Raw genomic sequence first — 18,002 nt, 5'->3', positions numbered from 1 at the left:
CAATTATGTAGTTATACGGTACATAATTTTTAGACATATACTGTGCAGTTGGGCTTGTAGTTTAGTTAGTTACCAAAATGTGTGTTCTTTTAGTGATATAAGCATTTTGTACCCACTCAGAGCAGATCCAGAAATTTTAAAAGGGAGGATCCAAAATTTTTTCATTTTTATTTTTTTTTAGTCCATTGCTGACCGATATCTATTTAAAATTTATAGTACAGTATTAACAAAATCTCTGAATGCATCGTGACAGTTAATTTTGTATCCATAACCTACACAGCTTCATTGATAGCATCAAATTATGCAGTTAGGAATTTTAAACATTTATTGTTTTATATCAGTAATTGTGTTAATATATCACGTGAAAAAAATAAGCCACGAATAAAAAAACGGGTTCTTGGTTCCCTGTCCCCCCCTCCCTCTCTGCATCTGCCACTGTTACTCTGCCTTTATTGTGATGCCAAAGGGCTAAATAATAAGAGGAAACTGGTGATTAGATGAGAAATTAGAAAATAGTTTATGTCCTTGCCCCCTCAGTCAGATGAAGTATTTTTTTGGTTTATTCTTGCAGTTTCCAGACAGTTCAGTGTAGGAGAGTGTCATAGTACAGGTGAGTTAATGAAGCCTGTATCTAACCTTTCAGTTTTGGGAAATCGTGCCAGAGTAGTGAAAGGGTTAATGAAGGCAATATCTAACATCACCATTTCAGAGATTCTTTCCCAAGCTAAATATTTTCGTCTGGAGCTAGGAAGAGGGAGTTTAAAAAAAAAAAAAAAACATAATGAGTAATCCAGTGCCATTGGTTGATAGGTTAATCTTTTAAATGCTTTTCCTGCGCTTAGTGCAGTTAGATATTTTATTCAGTCTAATATACCAGAGACTTTTGTTGAGCAAAGAGATATCCTAGCGGTGAAAAGCTTGAAAAACTGTATCAAGTTACCCTTGTTGTGCTGCTGGTATATGTAAGAATTATAATGTATTTAGGAAATGTATTTGGACCGCCGTGTATACAGTAAACCCTCACTCTATTGAACCTTGTTAACCCGGACTTCAGTTATATCGACCTGTGAGCCTAATGAACAAGCTCTGAATATTTTAAACAAAAGGTCAGTTTATCAAGGTGATGTGTCCACTAGATAAAAAAAAAAGTTAATTCTTATTATATTTATTTATTCACATTTTTTTATTATTGATTGAAAAAATTTTATATTTATATACAGTATACAGCATCAAGATACACATAAACCCACACAGATCCAGAGTGAATATGTGAAGATGTGTAATTCTGTCTTGTATCCACTGAACAAGTTTAAATTGAACATGGGGTTTTTATAGCCCCCCTGGTGAACATCAGCTATATTAGATGACAGTATCAGGTATATCATTAGCCTTTCCCTCCAGTTAGTTTGATATATTGAGGGTTTACAGTACATATGTTCACTGTTGTTCCTATTAGGGTGCATGAATCTCATACTGCTGAAGGATAACTGCATTAATGAGATTGCCTTTGCTGTCCCTTGGCATTTCCGTAATTCATAACAAGAATGATAATTTTTTACTACAAAGTATAAACCAGTGTGTTGTTTTATTACACGAGAGATTCAGTGAATGGTGCTGCCCTTTTTTATAATAAATAAAAACTTAACGTTTCCTGTATCCCATTTTCTAGCCTGGTGTATTGTTTAATATAAGAGATTAAGTACAGTACCATAAGTCCTTGTTACATGATTGTGATGTATCAGGATTTCACAACATTTTCCACTCAGCTGGTAATGGAAATTGGCAGCAATGACAAATTTTAAAGGTTGCAGTGGAATTTTATTAACATTTTTCTGTAATACCTAAAAACATCAGAAAGGGCATCATATAACAAGGACTTTTTATACATGATTAGAGAGATTAATACTATACAGTATTATACATGGCTAGTCAAGGAAACTAATACGTGATCAGTCAGTACACTCTGAAGTTGCGTGTCTAGTTAACCCTTTCTGTTGGGTGTTTTTTTTTTTTTTTTTTTTTTTTTTTTTTTTCTATCCAGTTTTCTTCATCTTAGGATGGACTTTTTGAATGAAGGGGTTTGCTGCAGCCCTTGCCAACCCTTTCACTGCAAGTGTCCTCTCCTTGTTGAATGAAATCATCTGGTAGCAGCAGGAATAAAATGAAGATGGCATATTGTACTGTATTTGAGTTAAAGGGGTTAAGGGAAAGGAATGCATTGGTTCACATCATGCACCATTGTGTAATGGGAGCAGTGTTATACAGCAGTAAGTCTTCACGCCATAGTGTAGAGACCTACTGTACAGTATTTGTTTTGTTTTGTTTTGTTTTCAGTCATTCTTTCTTCCAGATATTTTTCACTTTGGTGCAATCTCTATATTCCATCACTGCTTTGCTTCAAACATGGCATAGTTGTTCCTTGGACAGATATCCCCAGACACCAATTTCATATTTTTATTTAGGCCTCATAAATGGGTTCCAAGGTCTGACCACACCACTAACACACCAGTTTTGAGATCTTATGTTCCTGTATGTCGTTAATCATCATGGCAGTTTACACAGAAGTATGTCAGTGCACTGTAGCTGTGTGGAGACCATTCTGTATCTTTATGGGGTGTTAAAAATCCTTATACTGTACGCATTTGTTCAGCCCTTACGAAGATCCCTAGCCCCACTCAGTTCAGTTGATGGCCAGGTGTAGTGAGACTGGAGGGTTGATTTGACTGTCACATGTAACCAAGGAGATTCATTCTTACCTCATAACTAGGCCTCACTGACATTCATGTACCCACGACTGGGCATTCAAGTTGTAGGAGTCACCCAGTTTTGTGAGTTGAAATGAAATGAACTACAGTATATGGTAATATTGCCTTGTATTGCAATCTGACTAAACACTGTAAATGTGGTAAGAGCTGGAAGTGTTTTAGCCACCTCCTGAAAGTGAATTGGGAAAGAGTCGGCATTGAGGAATGTGCACCTGGCCCATACTAAATATGTGATGACCCCATACACGTAATCAGTGCAAGCTTTTTTTATTTATTTATTTATTTTATCCTCTCTTATCAAGTCCATGGCAAGTTGCCAAATGACAGCCTGTTAAAGTTCGATTGCTGCCTATAAAGCAAATTGCCAGAGTCCCCTAGGATGCTTTACTAGTTGTATAAAAGAAATTGTTATTTACTAGAGCACATCACTGATTTATTTCGAGAACTGTCTGTATGCCAACTTGCCAGGTTAACTCCTTCATTGTGATGATGTTTTTATTTTTTTTATTTTTTTTTTTTTTACTTCCATTTGGTTGTATTCAACATAAGAGAATGTTTGAAGGGGTCAGTGAAGACTGTATCTGACCCCTCCAATTCTAAAAGTCTGTTCTGACTTACGTACAGTTATAAGGAGGTAGCAAGAATAAACCAGGATAATCAGTCAGTACAGTGGGATAATGTTGGCTGATGATGTGAAGTTGACCAAAAACTTGTAAGTAGAATGTCTTTTCATAGTTAATTACAGAAAGAGTTTTATATGCTAAAAATGTAAAGAAAAGCACCAACACAACTATACCTTGAATAAGTATGGTAATACAATATGAACCATCTGTACACCACCAGTCAAATTTACCCCACATTGCAATACACCTTATAGGGTGAAGCATTGCTGCATCATCTTCAGCAAGTATCATGTGGTGAGTCTTATTGCCTCACCCTGCAGGTGGCAGGGACCAGCCTACTAACACTTTTGTCTCTCAATCCAACCCAACAGAGAATTGATCCAAACTAGAGCCCACCAGGTGGTTCCAGCAATCTTCTGTGTATCTAACAAGATGCTATGCAATATTACTAAATCGTACTTCTGTTTAGGGTCCATCTGGGGACCTTTTTAGGTCTATGTGACCTCTTGTTTTAGAAAAATTGGTCATCCCTTTGATTGACCTTCAACCCTTCCACCAAGTTTGGTCTGGATCAGATCAAAACTGTTTTGGTTATTTTTTTCATTCAAACGTAGGTGGGACTTTGATCTTGCATTGTGACCTTGACCTTTTTGTCAAAACTGAATCCCTTCTTCATTGCCTGACACTCAAGACATCCATCAAGTTTGATCTAAATCGGATGAAAATTTTAAGTTGACCTTGCACCGTGATGCTGATGTTTCACTAATTCTAAAAAAGAAATAAAAAAAAGAAAAGAAAAAGCGGTGGGCCAACACCTAGGCTGGCTCACAACCCTTCCACTAAGTTTGACTAAAATTACATCAAGACTGAATTTCATTGTTCACACACACACACACACACACACACACACACACACACACACACACACACACACACACACACACACACACACACACACACACACACACAGAGCATGTGCACTTAGTGAAATAATACATTTGCTACACTACGGTGCGCTTGTGTTAAAAATATTTGCTGCACGTTGCCATGCAGGGAGGGCTTTACTGTCACTAGCAGAGTCTTTGTTGTGCACTGATATTGAGTTTTTCAGCCGGAGGGGTATTAAGATGCAAGTTCCTATCTTTTAGCGTGTAACCTAAAGGATTTGCTTGCACTGTCTGTCATTTTACCCCACTCACTTACCTTCCTACTTCCCATATCTCCCTGCCTACCTACATATCTCCCTGCCTACCCACGTACTGTACTTCCCTGTCTGCCTCCCTGTTAGTTCCCTGCTTAGATTCCCTGCCTACCTCCACCACCTAATGCGGTAGCGACACAGGCACGTATTTAACTCCGGTGGGGTGTATAAAGATTGTGATACAAGCATAAATCACCGCATTTTGAAGGACCTTTCGTTTTACAACTTTAATGGTCATATTCGCATAAAGAAAATAGGCCTTGATTTTTTTTTTTTTATGACCCTACAGTTGACCAGAACGTGTTGACCACTAAGACGAGGGTGTATCGCGAACTTGAGGTGATTCATTTGACACCTCATTCATAAAAATCGGCACATTTATGTAACCTGTAGAACGCAACGGACGGACATTCAGATCCCAGCCACCCCAAGGCCCATGACTCAATCTCAAAAAAGAAAGAAAGAAAAAATCCAAACTGAAAAGGGTAAAGGGATATATGGACTAAACTTAGGATACACAGAATTGTAAAGACAGATCACAAAGCTTTATTTGTTGAGAGAGAGAGAGAGAGAGGAGGGGGGGGGTTCATCTTAATAATTTTCAGTTTGTGGATGTCATGGCAAGGATTCAGTTTGTGACAGGGTTTAAGGTTCATTTAATGGATGTGGTGAGAGAGAGAGAAGCTGGGAGTGCGAGTGAACCGCATTATCAGGTGCACCCAGAGAGAGAGAGAGAGAGAGAGAGTGTGTGTGTGTGTGTGTGTGTGTGTGTGTGTGTGTGTGTGTGTGTGTGTGTGTGTGTGTGTGTGTGTGTGTGTGTGTGTGTGTGTGTGTGTGTGTGTGCTTACCTAATTTTATTTTTACAGGAATGAATCAGGCTCTTATTGCCCCGTGTATTAAGCCATTTTTATCATACACATCCTTAAATGTATTAATAGTTTTGGCACACACTGTTTCATTCGGTAGTGCATTCCACTGAACAGTTGCCCTATCTGGGAAACAATTTCCTTACGTCTTTTTCGCCTCTCTTTTTATGTAGTTTTTTTGCAGTGTCCTTTTGCTGATGCTTCCCTGTAGGTTATATATTCATTTATGTCTTTAATCTTTCCCTGAGGTGCATTTATATAGCATAATCATGTCTCCCCTATTCCTTCTCTCCTGTATGTTGGTAGATTCAGTTTTTCTAGTCTTTCCTCGTAGCTTAGATCTCTTAAGCTTGGTACCCATCTTGTAGCTACTTTTTGTACTTTTTCAATCTTAATTATGTGTTTTTTGAGATGAGGATTCCAGACTACTGATGCATATTCCAGGGTTGGTCTGATGCATGATGTTATTATTTTTCTCAGCATGTCTTCATTTATGTATGTGAATGCTATTCTCATATTAGCAAGTAGTTAGCAGTGTATAAATATTATGTACTCACTCACTGATGTGGTCAGCTGGAGATAGTCTGTTATTGATAATCACTCCTATACTCCATTTCACCAAGTTCGTCACCATCAGTGATGTCCTTAACGTCTGTAGTGTTCATGTAAATCATTTCCGCAAGGTGAACCTCTACTTATTACCTTGAGAACCAATATAAAAGGCAATACAAAAAGATATATCCAGCAATAATGACCCTTATCAATGCTACAGGTGTTGAGGGCATCAATTGACGGTGCCAGACTCTGTGAAGTGGAGTATAGGTCCTTCTCCCTTTCTGATATGTGTAGGGTTGATCTTCCTAACTTATAATCCCGATCTGGTGTGTGTGTGTAATTCACCGGTTCGGTCAGGATCAGGATCACTTGATGGTCGTGATTGTCAGCTTTTACCCTCCCGGAAGGGAGCTAAGAGCTCATATAGTCCGATCTAAGGGCAAGGCTGTGACCTTCACACACGCACACACCCATCCCCTTGCTCAAGGGGGACAGTAACCACCCACTTCGTCAGTGAAACTTTTCGTAACCAGAGCGAGGCGCGAACTCCCGTCCACCAGTTGGCAAGCAGGAACGTTACCACTGTGTGTGTGTGAGTGTGTGTGTGTGTGTGTGTGTGTGCGCGCGCGCATCGGAAAACAGCCATCATAAATCCGTATAGAGTATTTCCCTTCGGTACGATGATGTTTAATGTCAGTTTATTCTAGACATCTCCAGACGATTTTGTGTGGGAGACGTCTTATCGTGGAGATGTTCCTGGAGGCTGTATCTAGACTCCACAATTCGAAAAGCTTCTCGAGCTATTTCATCTGGCGATCGCAACAATGAAATAAAATAATAATGTGCTCGTTGTGATGGGGTCAACTAAGTAATGATGTTTATGTACTCCCTGTCAATAATCCTGTTCTGTTTCAGCGTATTAAAAATTGCTCACCGTAGTTTGTTCACCTTAACCTTTTCGTATTCATCTTTTCTTCCCGTAACTTAGTGACTGAATAAGACTACGACGGTTCGTAACGTTTCCTGACTAGCATCATATTTTAGTGTTCCTCTCTTGCAGCTCAGCAAATGCTGGAGAGGGAGACTTTCACGTGGTGGCACCAAAACACCGGTTGGTTCTGCTTCCTGGTTAAACAAACGTCCCTTAGCTCCCTCCCTGTCCCCTGAAGGTAGTGGTTTGCAGAAGGACAGTCTGCAGTCCACTGGGTTCACGTTCAGGTGATCCTGAGGCAACAGCAGCCCAGCATTCAAGATGGAAAAATGCCAGTTTTTGGCCAAGTCGTAGTGGTCACAGTATAGTGCCAACATTGTGGTCAGTTCTGACGTCTGAGGGGCAAGTGGTGGAAAAGTGGATTGATGATTATGTGATGTCGAAATGATCCAGGCGAGAGAGGGAACAGTTGAGGACCGAGATTTTGTCCAATCTTCACTGATGCACAAGATTCATCGACATGCCATTGAAACATTACCCTACATGATCATAGTGTTGTTTGAGAGTCCTTGCCTGATTTAATATAAACTTTATTAGAGCCAAGAGTGGTGGCATGTGAGTATGCGTGCCCTCTGTTATTGTGTGGGAGGAATGCTGGGTCTCCGAGAATGGACAGCCTTGTCATTTTTTTTTTTTTTTTGGGGGGGGGAGTGCATTATCTGTTATGTAGTAAAAGACTGTCTGCTTGAAGTTTGGAAATATATTAAGGCTGTTGTAATGCAAACAAATCTTTACGAATATAGATGGCGAAGACAGTATATACTGTATATACATACATATATATATATATTTTTTTTATTCGGGGACCCTCCCTCAAGCGTTCATTCGTTGATTCTCCCATCCTGTAGAGGGGACCGGGCATTATATTAACCCGATTCCCTCAAGCATTCATCCAAGAGTCAGGGGAGTTATATGTACCTTACTAATAGCTCGTAACCCTGTAGTCTTTTCTTACAGTTCAGCCGTAAACTTGTAAGGAGGTATTAGATGGAGTGGAGAACTATTCGGCAGTGTTGGAGGGTCAGGGGGCAGAGGGTGTGGTGTCGAGCGATGAAGGAGCCGAGTGTGGGTGTGAGGGCAGCGCGGGAGTCAGTAGCACAGAAACCATGGAGCCAGTGAGATGGGAGGCGCGGGCTGCAGTGTTGGCCCTCGTGGTCACGGTAGTCTCGTCTGAAGTTCTTACGCCGCCGTATTTCAATTTAGCAGAGAATCGTCGCATCACCGCCACTGCCACCTGCGGCGAGGGAGTGGCCGACCCGGAACTGTACTGTAAACTGGTGGGCGCCAACGCTGACGGAGAGGCATCCACGGAACTCATCCAGGGAGGACAAGTGAGTTCAACAGCAGAGACTGAACATCAGATTAGTTAGAATGGAGGATAATATTTGTGATTATTCCACAGATGTTCGAGAAAAATAATTATCTGGTTTATTATTATTTTCATTATTATTACCATCCTTGTGTGTGTTTTTTGTGCAGTGGTGCGACACATGCGACCCAAGACTGCCGGATAAGATGCACCCAGCCGAGTTTGCCATCGACGGATCCGAGAGACACTGGCAGTCCCCGCCCTTGTCAAGAGGCATGAACTACAACAGGGTCAACCTTACCATTGATCTGGGACAGGTGATTGTGCTGTATTATTATTATTATTATTATTATTACTACTACTACTACTACTACTACTACTACTACTACTACTACTATTATCATTTTATTGTTAGTACTGATCTATTTATCGTCTCTCTCTCTCTCTCTCTCTCTTTCTCTCTCTCTCTCTCTCTCTCTCTCTCTCTCTCTCTCTCTCTCACACACACACACACACACACACACACACACACACACACACACAGCCTTGTCACATGTACTCTGCCAGCGATAATCAAGCCTACAACAGATTTACCGAACGATTACAATATTCTCGTATCGTATTACAGATTAGACGATTTTAGTGAGAAGGAGCTTTAGTACCCTCACCACCAGCCCCCTCATGGTCGGGAGGAGTCTTGTATTCTTAGGAGACGGGGTTACTTTGGGGGAAACTCAAGTAGGAAGGGGAATTGTTAACGTAGCCACAAACATCATTATTTTCCCCTTTATTCTCTACACCAGGACGATTTTGTTCATCTGAGAGTCTAGTTCTGCCTGAGTGTTAGTGCTGGTACAGCTAACCCTGCTAAGTTTTTTTTTTTTTTTTTAATGCAAGAAAGAAGGAACCAAAGGCCAAGAGTCCGGAAACAGACCCTTCCAAGAAAAAAAAAAATACAAAAGAGAGCCTAATTCAAGATCCGTTCATTTCGAGATGCCTGGACACACTGCGTTGGAAAGACTGGAGATCATAGGAAGTAGGAAATACAGGCAGTTCCAGAGTTGACCTGTTGCATAAATGAAGGACTGGGAGTAACGGTTACCTCTTGCTTGCGATTTAGATGTGAGCGAGGGGGGTTATACTATCACAGTTAACACCTTCATGGGGAGGAATAGTCTAGTTTTTTTTTCGTTCCAGCTCACACTACACGATTTTATTCAGCTGAGAGTTTCAGTACTGGTACTATTAACCCTCCCATAAGCTCTTAGACGGTTTTATTCAGCTGAGGGGAATGTGATTTTCCTTTGGTTTCCTTCCTCTCTCTCTCTCTCTCTCTCTCTCCTGAAGGAACATTTTGCCTGAACATGTTGGAAGTGGTGTAGTTTGGCTTATCGTAGTGTGTGTGTGTGTGTGTGTGTGTGTGTGTGTGTGTGTGAGAGAGAGAGAGAGAGAGATTATGTGTGTGCGTTCCATTATTTACTGTGTGCGTTGGTGGGTGAGTCAGGGGGAGGGGGAGGTGGGTGAGGGGAGAAGGGGGTGGGGGGAGAACTTGAGGGTGTAGAAGGGTGGGGGAGGTGGAGGGGGAGAAGGGGGGAGGGGGGAGAGGGTCAGAGGCTCAGGTTTCAGTCGAAGGACCCTGTTGAGGGGGGGGAGTGGAATTAGGGAGTGGAATATGAGGGAGGGATGGAGAGGAATCTGGGAGGGATGGAGGGAGAGAGGGAGGGATGGAGGGGAATCTGGTAGGGATGGAGAGGCATTTGATGATGGAAGGAGGGAGGGAGGGACATTTGGGAGAGAGATGGAGGGATGGACGGACGTTTGGGAGCGAGATGGAGGGATGGAGGGACATTTGGGAGAGGGATGGAAGGACATTTGGGAGAGAGATGGAGGGATGGAGGGTCATATGGGAGAGAGATGGAGGGATGGAGGGTCATTTGGGAGCGAGATGGAGGGATGGAAGGACATTTGTGAGGGAGGGATGGAGGGGTATATGGGAGAGAGGGAGGGAGTGATGGAGGAAAACTTAGGAGAGAGGAATGAGGGAGAAGAGAATGGGAGGAGAGGGAGTGGAGGGAAGTAGGAAAAATGAGAAAAGCGATGGAGAGAGAGAGAGAGAGAGAGAGAGAGAGAGAGAGAGAGAGAGAGAAGGAAATGTATATGAACACTTGTAGAGGGAGCAAGGAAGAGAAAAATGACAAGTGGAGATGCAGAAGAGGAGGAGGAGGAGAAGGAGGAGGAGGAATTACAAGAAGAGGAGGGAAAAGTGAAGAGGAAGAGACTTAGGAAGAGTGAGGAAGAGGGGAAAGAGGACTGGAGGTAAAAGAAGAGGATAGTGAAGGAAGTTGGGGAGGGGAAGATGAAATGATGATGATGATGATGAGGAGGAGGAGGAGGAAGAGGAGGATGCGAAGGAAGGTGGAGAGGGGAAAATATGATGATGATGATGGTGATGATGATGATGGGAGGAGTGAGGAAGTGGAGAAAGGGTAGGGAGGAAGATGGAAGTAGTTGGAAGTGTATGTGGACTAGGTAGAGGGGAGAGGAAGCATAAGAGAGACTGGAGGGAAGTAGGGAGAGGAAAAGGAGAGGTGGAGGAGAAGAGGATGGTAGGAGTGAGGAAGAGGAAGGAAGAGAGAAGAGGAGAAGGAGGAATGAAGAGAGAAGAGGAGGAAGAGGATAGTGGAGGAGGCATTTGAGGGTTTGAAAAATGGAAGCAGAATGAGGTAAACGAAAATGGATCATAAAAAACGGAAGACTGAAATAATTAGCCCCTTTCATGGTTTGGATAACTCTTGTATTTAACTTTAAGTAACCCAGACGATTTTACGAAGCTGAGAGAAGGCCATATGAACTTTAGGCTGTTAATACTGTCACCATCAACCCTCTCTTGGTGGGAATAACTCAGATTTACACCCCCCCATCTAGCGGACGATTTGCACACCTATCTAACACCTCCATTTACACTTCCATCAGACGATTTTATTCAGCAAGTGATGTCGAAGATAATTGATTTGATAAACAGGAAATGGGGTAGAAATATTGAAGAATTTGTAAGTTAAAAGGAAAAGGTGGAGACGAAGGAAGAAGATGGAGAGGTGGAGGGAGGGAAGAGAAGGAAGGTGGAGGGAGGAAAGGGAAGAGGAGAGGCGGAGGGAAAAGGAGAGGAAGTGGAGGGAAGAGAAGGGGAGGGAGGAGGAGGAAGGTTGGGGGCAAGGAGGAGGACAGAAAGAGGCGAAGTGGAGGAAGAGGAGGGAGCAGGGAAGATGAAGAGTAGAAGAAGAGGAGGAGGAGGAGGAGGGGGGGGGAGGATGAAAGAGGAGAGAAGGTGGAGGTGGAGAAGGGGCTGAAGGAAGGAGGAGAGAGAGAGACAGTGGGTGTCAGAAGGAAGGGGAGGGAGGGAGGGAGGGAGGGAGGGAGGCTGGTAGGATGTAGGCACTGTGTCCAGACGTGGCAGTAGACATGACCCTCTTCCCTCCCCCTCTTCCCTCCCTCTCCCTCTCTTCCCTCCCCTTCCCCCTCTTCCCTCCCCCTCCCCCTCTTCCCTCCCATCCCCCTCTTCCCTCCCCCTCCTCTTCTTCCCTCCCCCTCCCCTTCTTCCCTCACCTTCCCCTTCTTCCCTCACCTTCCCCTTCTTCCCTCCCCCACCCCCTCCCCCTCCCCCTCTTCCCTACCCCTCCCTTCTCTTCCCCCATTTTACACTCCCTTCTCTGTCCTTTTCATTCATTCTCTCTCTCTCTCTCTCTCTCTCTCTCTCTCTCTCTCTCTCTCTCTCTCTCTCTCTCTCTCTCTCTCTCTTTCCTTGGCTGAGTAAAATCGTCTGCAAGGAAGAAGAAATGAATGTATGTGAAGTGAAAATGAATGTGAAGTGAAAATGTATGTGAAGTGAAAATGAATGTGAAGTGAAAATGAATGAATGTGAAGTGAAAATGAATGAATGTGAAGTGAAAATGTATGAATGTGAAGTGAAAATGAATGTGAAGTGAAAATGAATGTGAAGTGAAAATGTATGTGAAGTGAAAATGTATGAATGTGAAGTGAAAATGTATGAATGTGAAGTGAAAATGTATGAATGTGAAGTGAAAATGAATGTGAAGTGAAAATGAATGAATGTGAAGTGAAAATGTATGAATGTGAAGTGAAAATGTATGAATGTGAAGTGAAAATGTATGAATGTGAAGTGAAAATGAATGTGAAGTGAAAATGAATGTGAAGTGAAAATGTATGAATGTGAAGTGAAAATGAATGAATGTGAAGTGAAAATGTATGAATGTGAAGTGAAAATGTATGAATGTGAAGTGAAAATGTATGAATGTGAAGTGAAAATGTATGTGAAGTGAAAATGTATGAATGTGAAGTGAAAATGTATGAATGTGAAGTGAAAATGTATGAATGTGAAGTGAAAATGAATGTGAAGTGAAAATGAATGAATGTGAAGTGAAAATGTATGAATGTGAAGTGAAAATGAATGTGAAGTGAAAATGAATGTGAAGTGAAAATGTATGAATGTGAAGTGAAAATGAATGTGAAGTGAAAATGTATGAATGTGAAGTGAAAATGAATGTGAAGTGAAAATGAATGTGAAGTGAAAATGTATGAATGTGAAGTGAAAATGAATGTGAAGTGAAAATGAATGAATGTGAAGTGAAAATGTATGAATGTGAAGTGAAAATGAATGTGAAGTGAAAATGACTGTGAAGTGAAAATGAATGTGAAGTGAAAATGTATGTGAAGTGAAAATGAATGTGAAGTGATATGAAAGAAGTGATGCAGAATGAGTATGAGGTGTAAATGTGTTGTGTAGTGTTGGTGGGGGAGGGAGGGAGGAAGGAGGAGGGGAGGGAGGAGAGGAACTGATAGTGTGAGGACATTTGGAGGGAAAGGAGGTGGAGGGAGGGGGGAGGGAGTAAGGGAAGAGGTGGGGAGGAAGAAGGGAGGGGAGAAATGGGGGTAGGGTAGGAGAGAGAGAGAGAGAGAGAGAGAGAGAGAGAGAGAGAGAGAGTAGGGATGAGATGTGTGGGCATATGGAAGAATGTGCGAAGGAGGGAGGGTAGAGAGGGAGAAGGAAGGGGAGGAGGGGGAGGGGAGGGAGGAGGGAGGGGAGGGAACGTGAAAGAAGGGGAGATGATGGGAGAGAGGAATGAAGGAGGAGGGAGGGAAGGAGGGTAGAGAGGGAGGAAGAGATGGCGAAGGAGGGAGAGGCAGAGAAAGAGAAGAGAATATGGGGAGGAAGAAGGTAGGAAGATGAGGAGAAGGGAGGGTAGAGAGGGAGAAAGAGAAGGGAGGAGGAGGAGGAGGAGGGGGAGGAGGAGGAGGAGGAGGGATAAACAGAGAGAGAAAGGGGAAGAAAGGGAGTAGGTGGCAGAGGAAAGGAAAGGGACCGTAGAAGCGAGAGAGATGGAGGGAAGGAGGGAGGGAGGGAAAAGTATCGTAGGGAAAAAGGGAGGGTGGAAGGGAGGTAGGCAGAGAGAGAGAGAGAGAGAGAGTGAGGACAAGTGACAGTTTGGTGAGGGGAGGAGGCACTGATAGCGAGGGGGCGAGGCCAGATGTGTGTGTGTGTGTGTGAGAGAGAGAGAGAGAGAGAGAGAGAGAGAGAGAGTAGATTCATATTACTCTACTGCCTTACATCCCACTCCCTCCCCTCACCCTATTCCTCTCTCCCTTCTGCCTCTTTCCTCACTTTTCAATCTTTCCTCCTCTCTCTCTCTCTCTCGCTCTCTCTCTCGCTTATTTTCTGCCTCCAAATTCCTCTCTCTCCCCACCTCATCTCCCCCACACATCCCCCTCCTCTCTCTCTCTCTCTCTCTCTCTCTCTCTCTCTTTCTCTCTCTCCCCATTAACACCTTTACCAAGATTTTTTTAAAGTTCCCTCTACTTCCAGACGATTTTCCTTATCTTAAAACAGATCTCTCGTAGTGAAGGGGTTGACGGAGGCTTTATGTAACCCCTCCAGTTCGAGAAATCCTCTATAAACTTCAGAAAAAAACCGTCAGGATAAAAGTGAGATGTAAAATAACGTCATTCGGATTTAAATTTGATAATCTTGAATATCGTACGGTACCATTTTCTTCCCGGAGCTTTGTTCTAGATGATGATGGCGGGAGGGAGAGGACATTTTAAAAGACGACTGGGAGAATCCGTAACGTCTCTTTATCTGCGCCTTATCCTGCTCCTCTTCATTAACGAATTATATGAAGTGGTAATCATAGGGGCATTTGTCTTCTTAGTATAATAGGAAAAGTGTATGGTAGGATACTTATAGACAGAGTTAGAGAAAGAACAGAGAAATTAGTTGGAGAAGAACAGGGAGGCTTTAGGAAGGGAAGAGGTTGTGTAGATCAGATATTCATTCTTAGATCTTTAGTGGAAAAGTTTCTAGAGAAGGGAAAGAAGTTGTATGCGGCTTTCATGGATTTGGAGAAAGCATATGACAGGGTGGATAGACAAGGATTGTGGAAAGTGTTAAGAATATATGGAGTAGATGGGAAGTTGTTGAATGCTGTGAAGAGTATGTACGATGGTGCGAAGGCTGCGGTGCGTGTGGATGGTGAACTAAGTGAATTTTTCTCTTTGAAAGTTGGTTTGAAACAGGGATGTGTCATGTCTCCATGGTTGTTCAATCTGTACATGGATGGGGTAATAAAAGAGGTACAAGGTAGGGTAGTGGATGTTGGAGTGGCCCTGGTGAGAGAGGATAGTGTTTGGAAACTCCCTGTACTGTTGTTTGCAGATGATACTGTGTTGTTGAGTGAAGACGAAGGGGAGCTGCAAGGCTTGGTGGATGAGTTTGAGAGAGTGTGTAAGAAACGGAATCTAAAGGTGAATGTAGGGAAGAGTAAAGTGATGGTCTTTGAGAGAGGTGAAGTTAGTGAATGTACAGCGAGGTTGGATGGTGAGGAATTGGAAAATGTGAGTACGTTTAAGTACTTGGGTAGTGTGATGAGTAAGGATGGAGGTTTGGAGGGTGAAGTGCTTGAAAGGGTACAGCAGGGAAGAAAGGTTGCTGGTTCTTTGAAAGCAGTGATAAGAAACAGGGAAGTGAGCATGGAAGTGAAAAAGTTACTACATGACAGTATTGTGATACCAACTCTAACGTACGGAAGTGAAGCTTGGACATTGTTGGAAGGACATAAGTCAGGAGTGAGAGCAGTGGAAATGAGTTATTTAAGAGGAGCCTGTGGAGTCACGTGGAGAGACAGGCTGACGAATGAGGATATAAAGGAGCGTTGTGGTGTGGATGTGGATGTGATAGGCAGCATTATGAGGAACACACTGAGGTGGTTTGGCCATGTGGAGAGGATGGAGGGTGAAAGACTGACGAAGAGAGTGTATGTGAGTGAGGTGGAGGGGGGAAGAGGGAGGGGGAGGCCGAGGATGAGATGGAGGGATGGGGTGGCGAGGTATATGAGAGAGGGGGGTGTGAGTTGGGAACAGGGCAGTGAAATGGCGGGGGACAGGGCGACTTGGAGGCGATTTGTTTGTGGCCACCCCAAACGGGATTGAGGCGTCTGGCAATATATAGATAGATTATATCATTTTCTTCCCAGAGCATTGTTTTGGAAGATGATGGTGGGAAGGGAGACGCCATTTTGTAAGACGCTTGGGAGAATCCGTAACGGCTCATCATTAACGATTTATTTTGCACATTACACGCCAGTATCCTCTTGTGTGCACTCGATGGAAACTGTATTGACACGAAATAAAGACCTTACAAGAGAATGTTAACGTGTAATGGAATAAATCACTTAGGAAGAGGTGCTCAGAGGCCTCCAACATTTTCTAGGCCATTTATTTTTCCTATTACACTTTTTTTTAATTTATATATTGTTAAAAATCGACAACAGTATCATACAACAGGATATTAAAGTGTGATGTCTAGAATATATCGCTTAAGAAGAGGTGCCACGAATCCACAGCCACTTAGAATACTACCCAGGGAGTGGGAGTGATGGGGGAGTGAGAGGGAGTGAGGTGGAGTGGGAGGGAAGGAGAGTGGGAGGGAGTGGGAGGGAGGGAGGTAGTGGGATGGAGGGTGAGAGAGGGAGAGAGGGGGATGGAGTGGCGGGGAGGGAGAGAGTGGGAGAGAGGGAGGGAGTGGGATGGAGTGTGAGGGAGGGAGGGAGTGGGATGGAGTGTGAGGGAGGGAGGGAGTGGGATGGAGTGGGAGGGAGGGAGGGAGGGAGGGAGTGGGAGGGAGGGAGTGAGTGGGATGGAGAGGGAGGGAGGGAGGGAGTGGGATGGAGTGGGAGGGAGGGAGGGAGTGGGATGGAGTGGGAGGGAGGGAGGGAGTGGGATGGAGTGTGAGGGAGGGAGGGAGAGGGAGGGAGGGAGGGAGAGAGTGGGATGGAGTGGGAGGGAGAGAGGGGGATGGAGTGGGAGGGAGGGAGGGAGTGGGAGGGAGGGAGGGAGAGAGTGGGATGGAGTGGGAGGGAGGGAGGGAGAGAGGGGGATGGAGTGGGAGGGAGGGAGGGAGTGGGATGGAGTGAGAGGGAGGGAGGGAGTGGGAGGGAGGGAGGGAGAGAGGGGGATGGAGTGGGAGGGAGGGAGCGAGAGAGAGAGGGGGATGGAGTGGGAGGGAGGGAGGGAGAGAGGGGGATGGAGTGGGAGGGAGGGAGAGAGTGGGAGGGAGGGAGGGAGTGGGAGGGAGGGAGGGAGGGAGGGAGTGGGAGGGAGGGAGAGAGGGGGATGGAGTGTGAGGGAGGGAGGGAGAGAGGGGGATGGAGTGTGAGGGAGGGAGAGAGGGGGAGGGAGTGTGAGGGAGGGAGGGAGAGAGGGGGATGGAGTGTGAGGGAGGGAGGGAGAGAGGGGGATGGAGTGGGAGGGAGGGAGAGAGGGGGATGGAGTGTGAGGGAGGGAGGGAGAGAGGGGGATGGAGTGTGAGGGAGGGAGAGAGGGGGAGGGAGTGTGAGGGAGGGAGGGAGAGAGGGGGATGGAGTGTGAGGGAGAGAGAGAGGGGGATGGAGTGTGAGGGAGGGAGGGAGAGAGGGGGATGGAGTGTGAGGGAGGGAGAGAGGGGGATGGAGTGGGAGGGAGGGAGGGAGAGAGGGGGATGGAGTGTGAGGGAGGGAGGGAGAGAGGGGGATGGAGTGTGAGGGAGGGAGAGAGGGGGATGGAGTGTGAGGGAGGGAGAGAGGGGGATGGAGTGGGAGGGAGGGAGAGAGGGGGAGGGAGTGGGAGGGAGGGAGGGAGGGGGATGGAGTGTGAGGGAGGGAGGGAGAGAGGGGGATGGAGTGGGTGGGAGGGAGGGAGAGAGGGGGATGGAGTGTGAGGGAGGGAGGGAGTGGGAGGGAGGGAGGGAGAGAGGGGGATGGAGAGGGAGGGAGGGAGTGGAATGGAGTGTGAGGGAGGGAGGGAGTGGGATGGATTGGGAGGGAGGGAGGGAGAGAGGGGGATGGAGAGGGAGGGAGGGAGTTGGGAGCGAAGGAGAGAGGGAGCGAGTGAGGGAGTTGGGAGCGAAGGAGAGAGGGAGCGAGTGAGGGAGTGGCAGAGGGTGTGGGTGAGTGAGAGAGAGGTGAATTGTAAGAGTGATTTGCCCGAGTTAGTGAAATGGGAAGATGAGAGAGAGAGAGAGAGAGAGAGAGAGAGAGAGAGAGAGAGAGGAATGGAAGGGGGGGGAGGAGTGAGGGGAAGGAGGAGATGGGAGGCAAGGAGCAGTTTAGGCATATGATCTTAATGAGAGAGAGAGAGAGAGAGAG

General features: G+C 45.0%; 1 protein-coding gene across 1 annotated transcript in view; it reads left to right on the top strand.

Moving 5' to 3' along the window:
• The first annotated feature begins 7,385 nt into the window (after nucleotides 1–7,385).
• The window catches only part of LanA (laminin subunit alpha), a 115,969-nt gene continuing 105,352 nt past the window's right edge, over nucleotides 7,386–18,002 (top strand). Inside the window, exons 1-3 of the mRNA XM_080286082.1 lie at nucleotides 7,386–7,493; nucleotides 7,982–8,332; nucleotides 8,481–8,627. Of these exons, the coding sequence (XP_080142208.1) occupies nucleotides 7,386–7,493; nucleotides 7,982–8,332; nucleotides 8,481–8,627 (606 nt within the window). The remainder of the gene's footprint in view (nucleotides 7,494–7,981; nucleotides 8,333–8,480; nucleotides 8,628–18,002) is intronic.

This window comes from Coenobita brevimanus, chromosome 110 (genome assembly GCF_032717465.1).
Source record: "Coenobita brevimanus isolate Jiangsu-jjx chromosome 110, ASM3271746v2, whole genome shotgun sequence".
In the NCBI taxonomy this organism is placed as follows: Eukaryota; Metazoa; Arthropoda; class Malacostraca; order Decapoda; family Coenobitidae; genus Coenobita; species Coenobita brevimanus.
The sequence above is the reverse complement of the archived record's forward strand: the minus strand, read 5'-3'. Positions and strand labels throughout refer to the sequence as shown.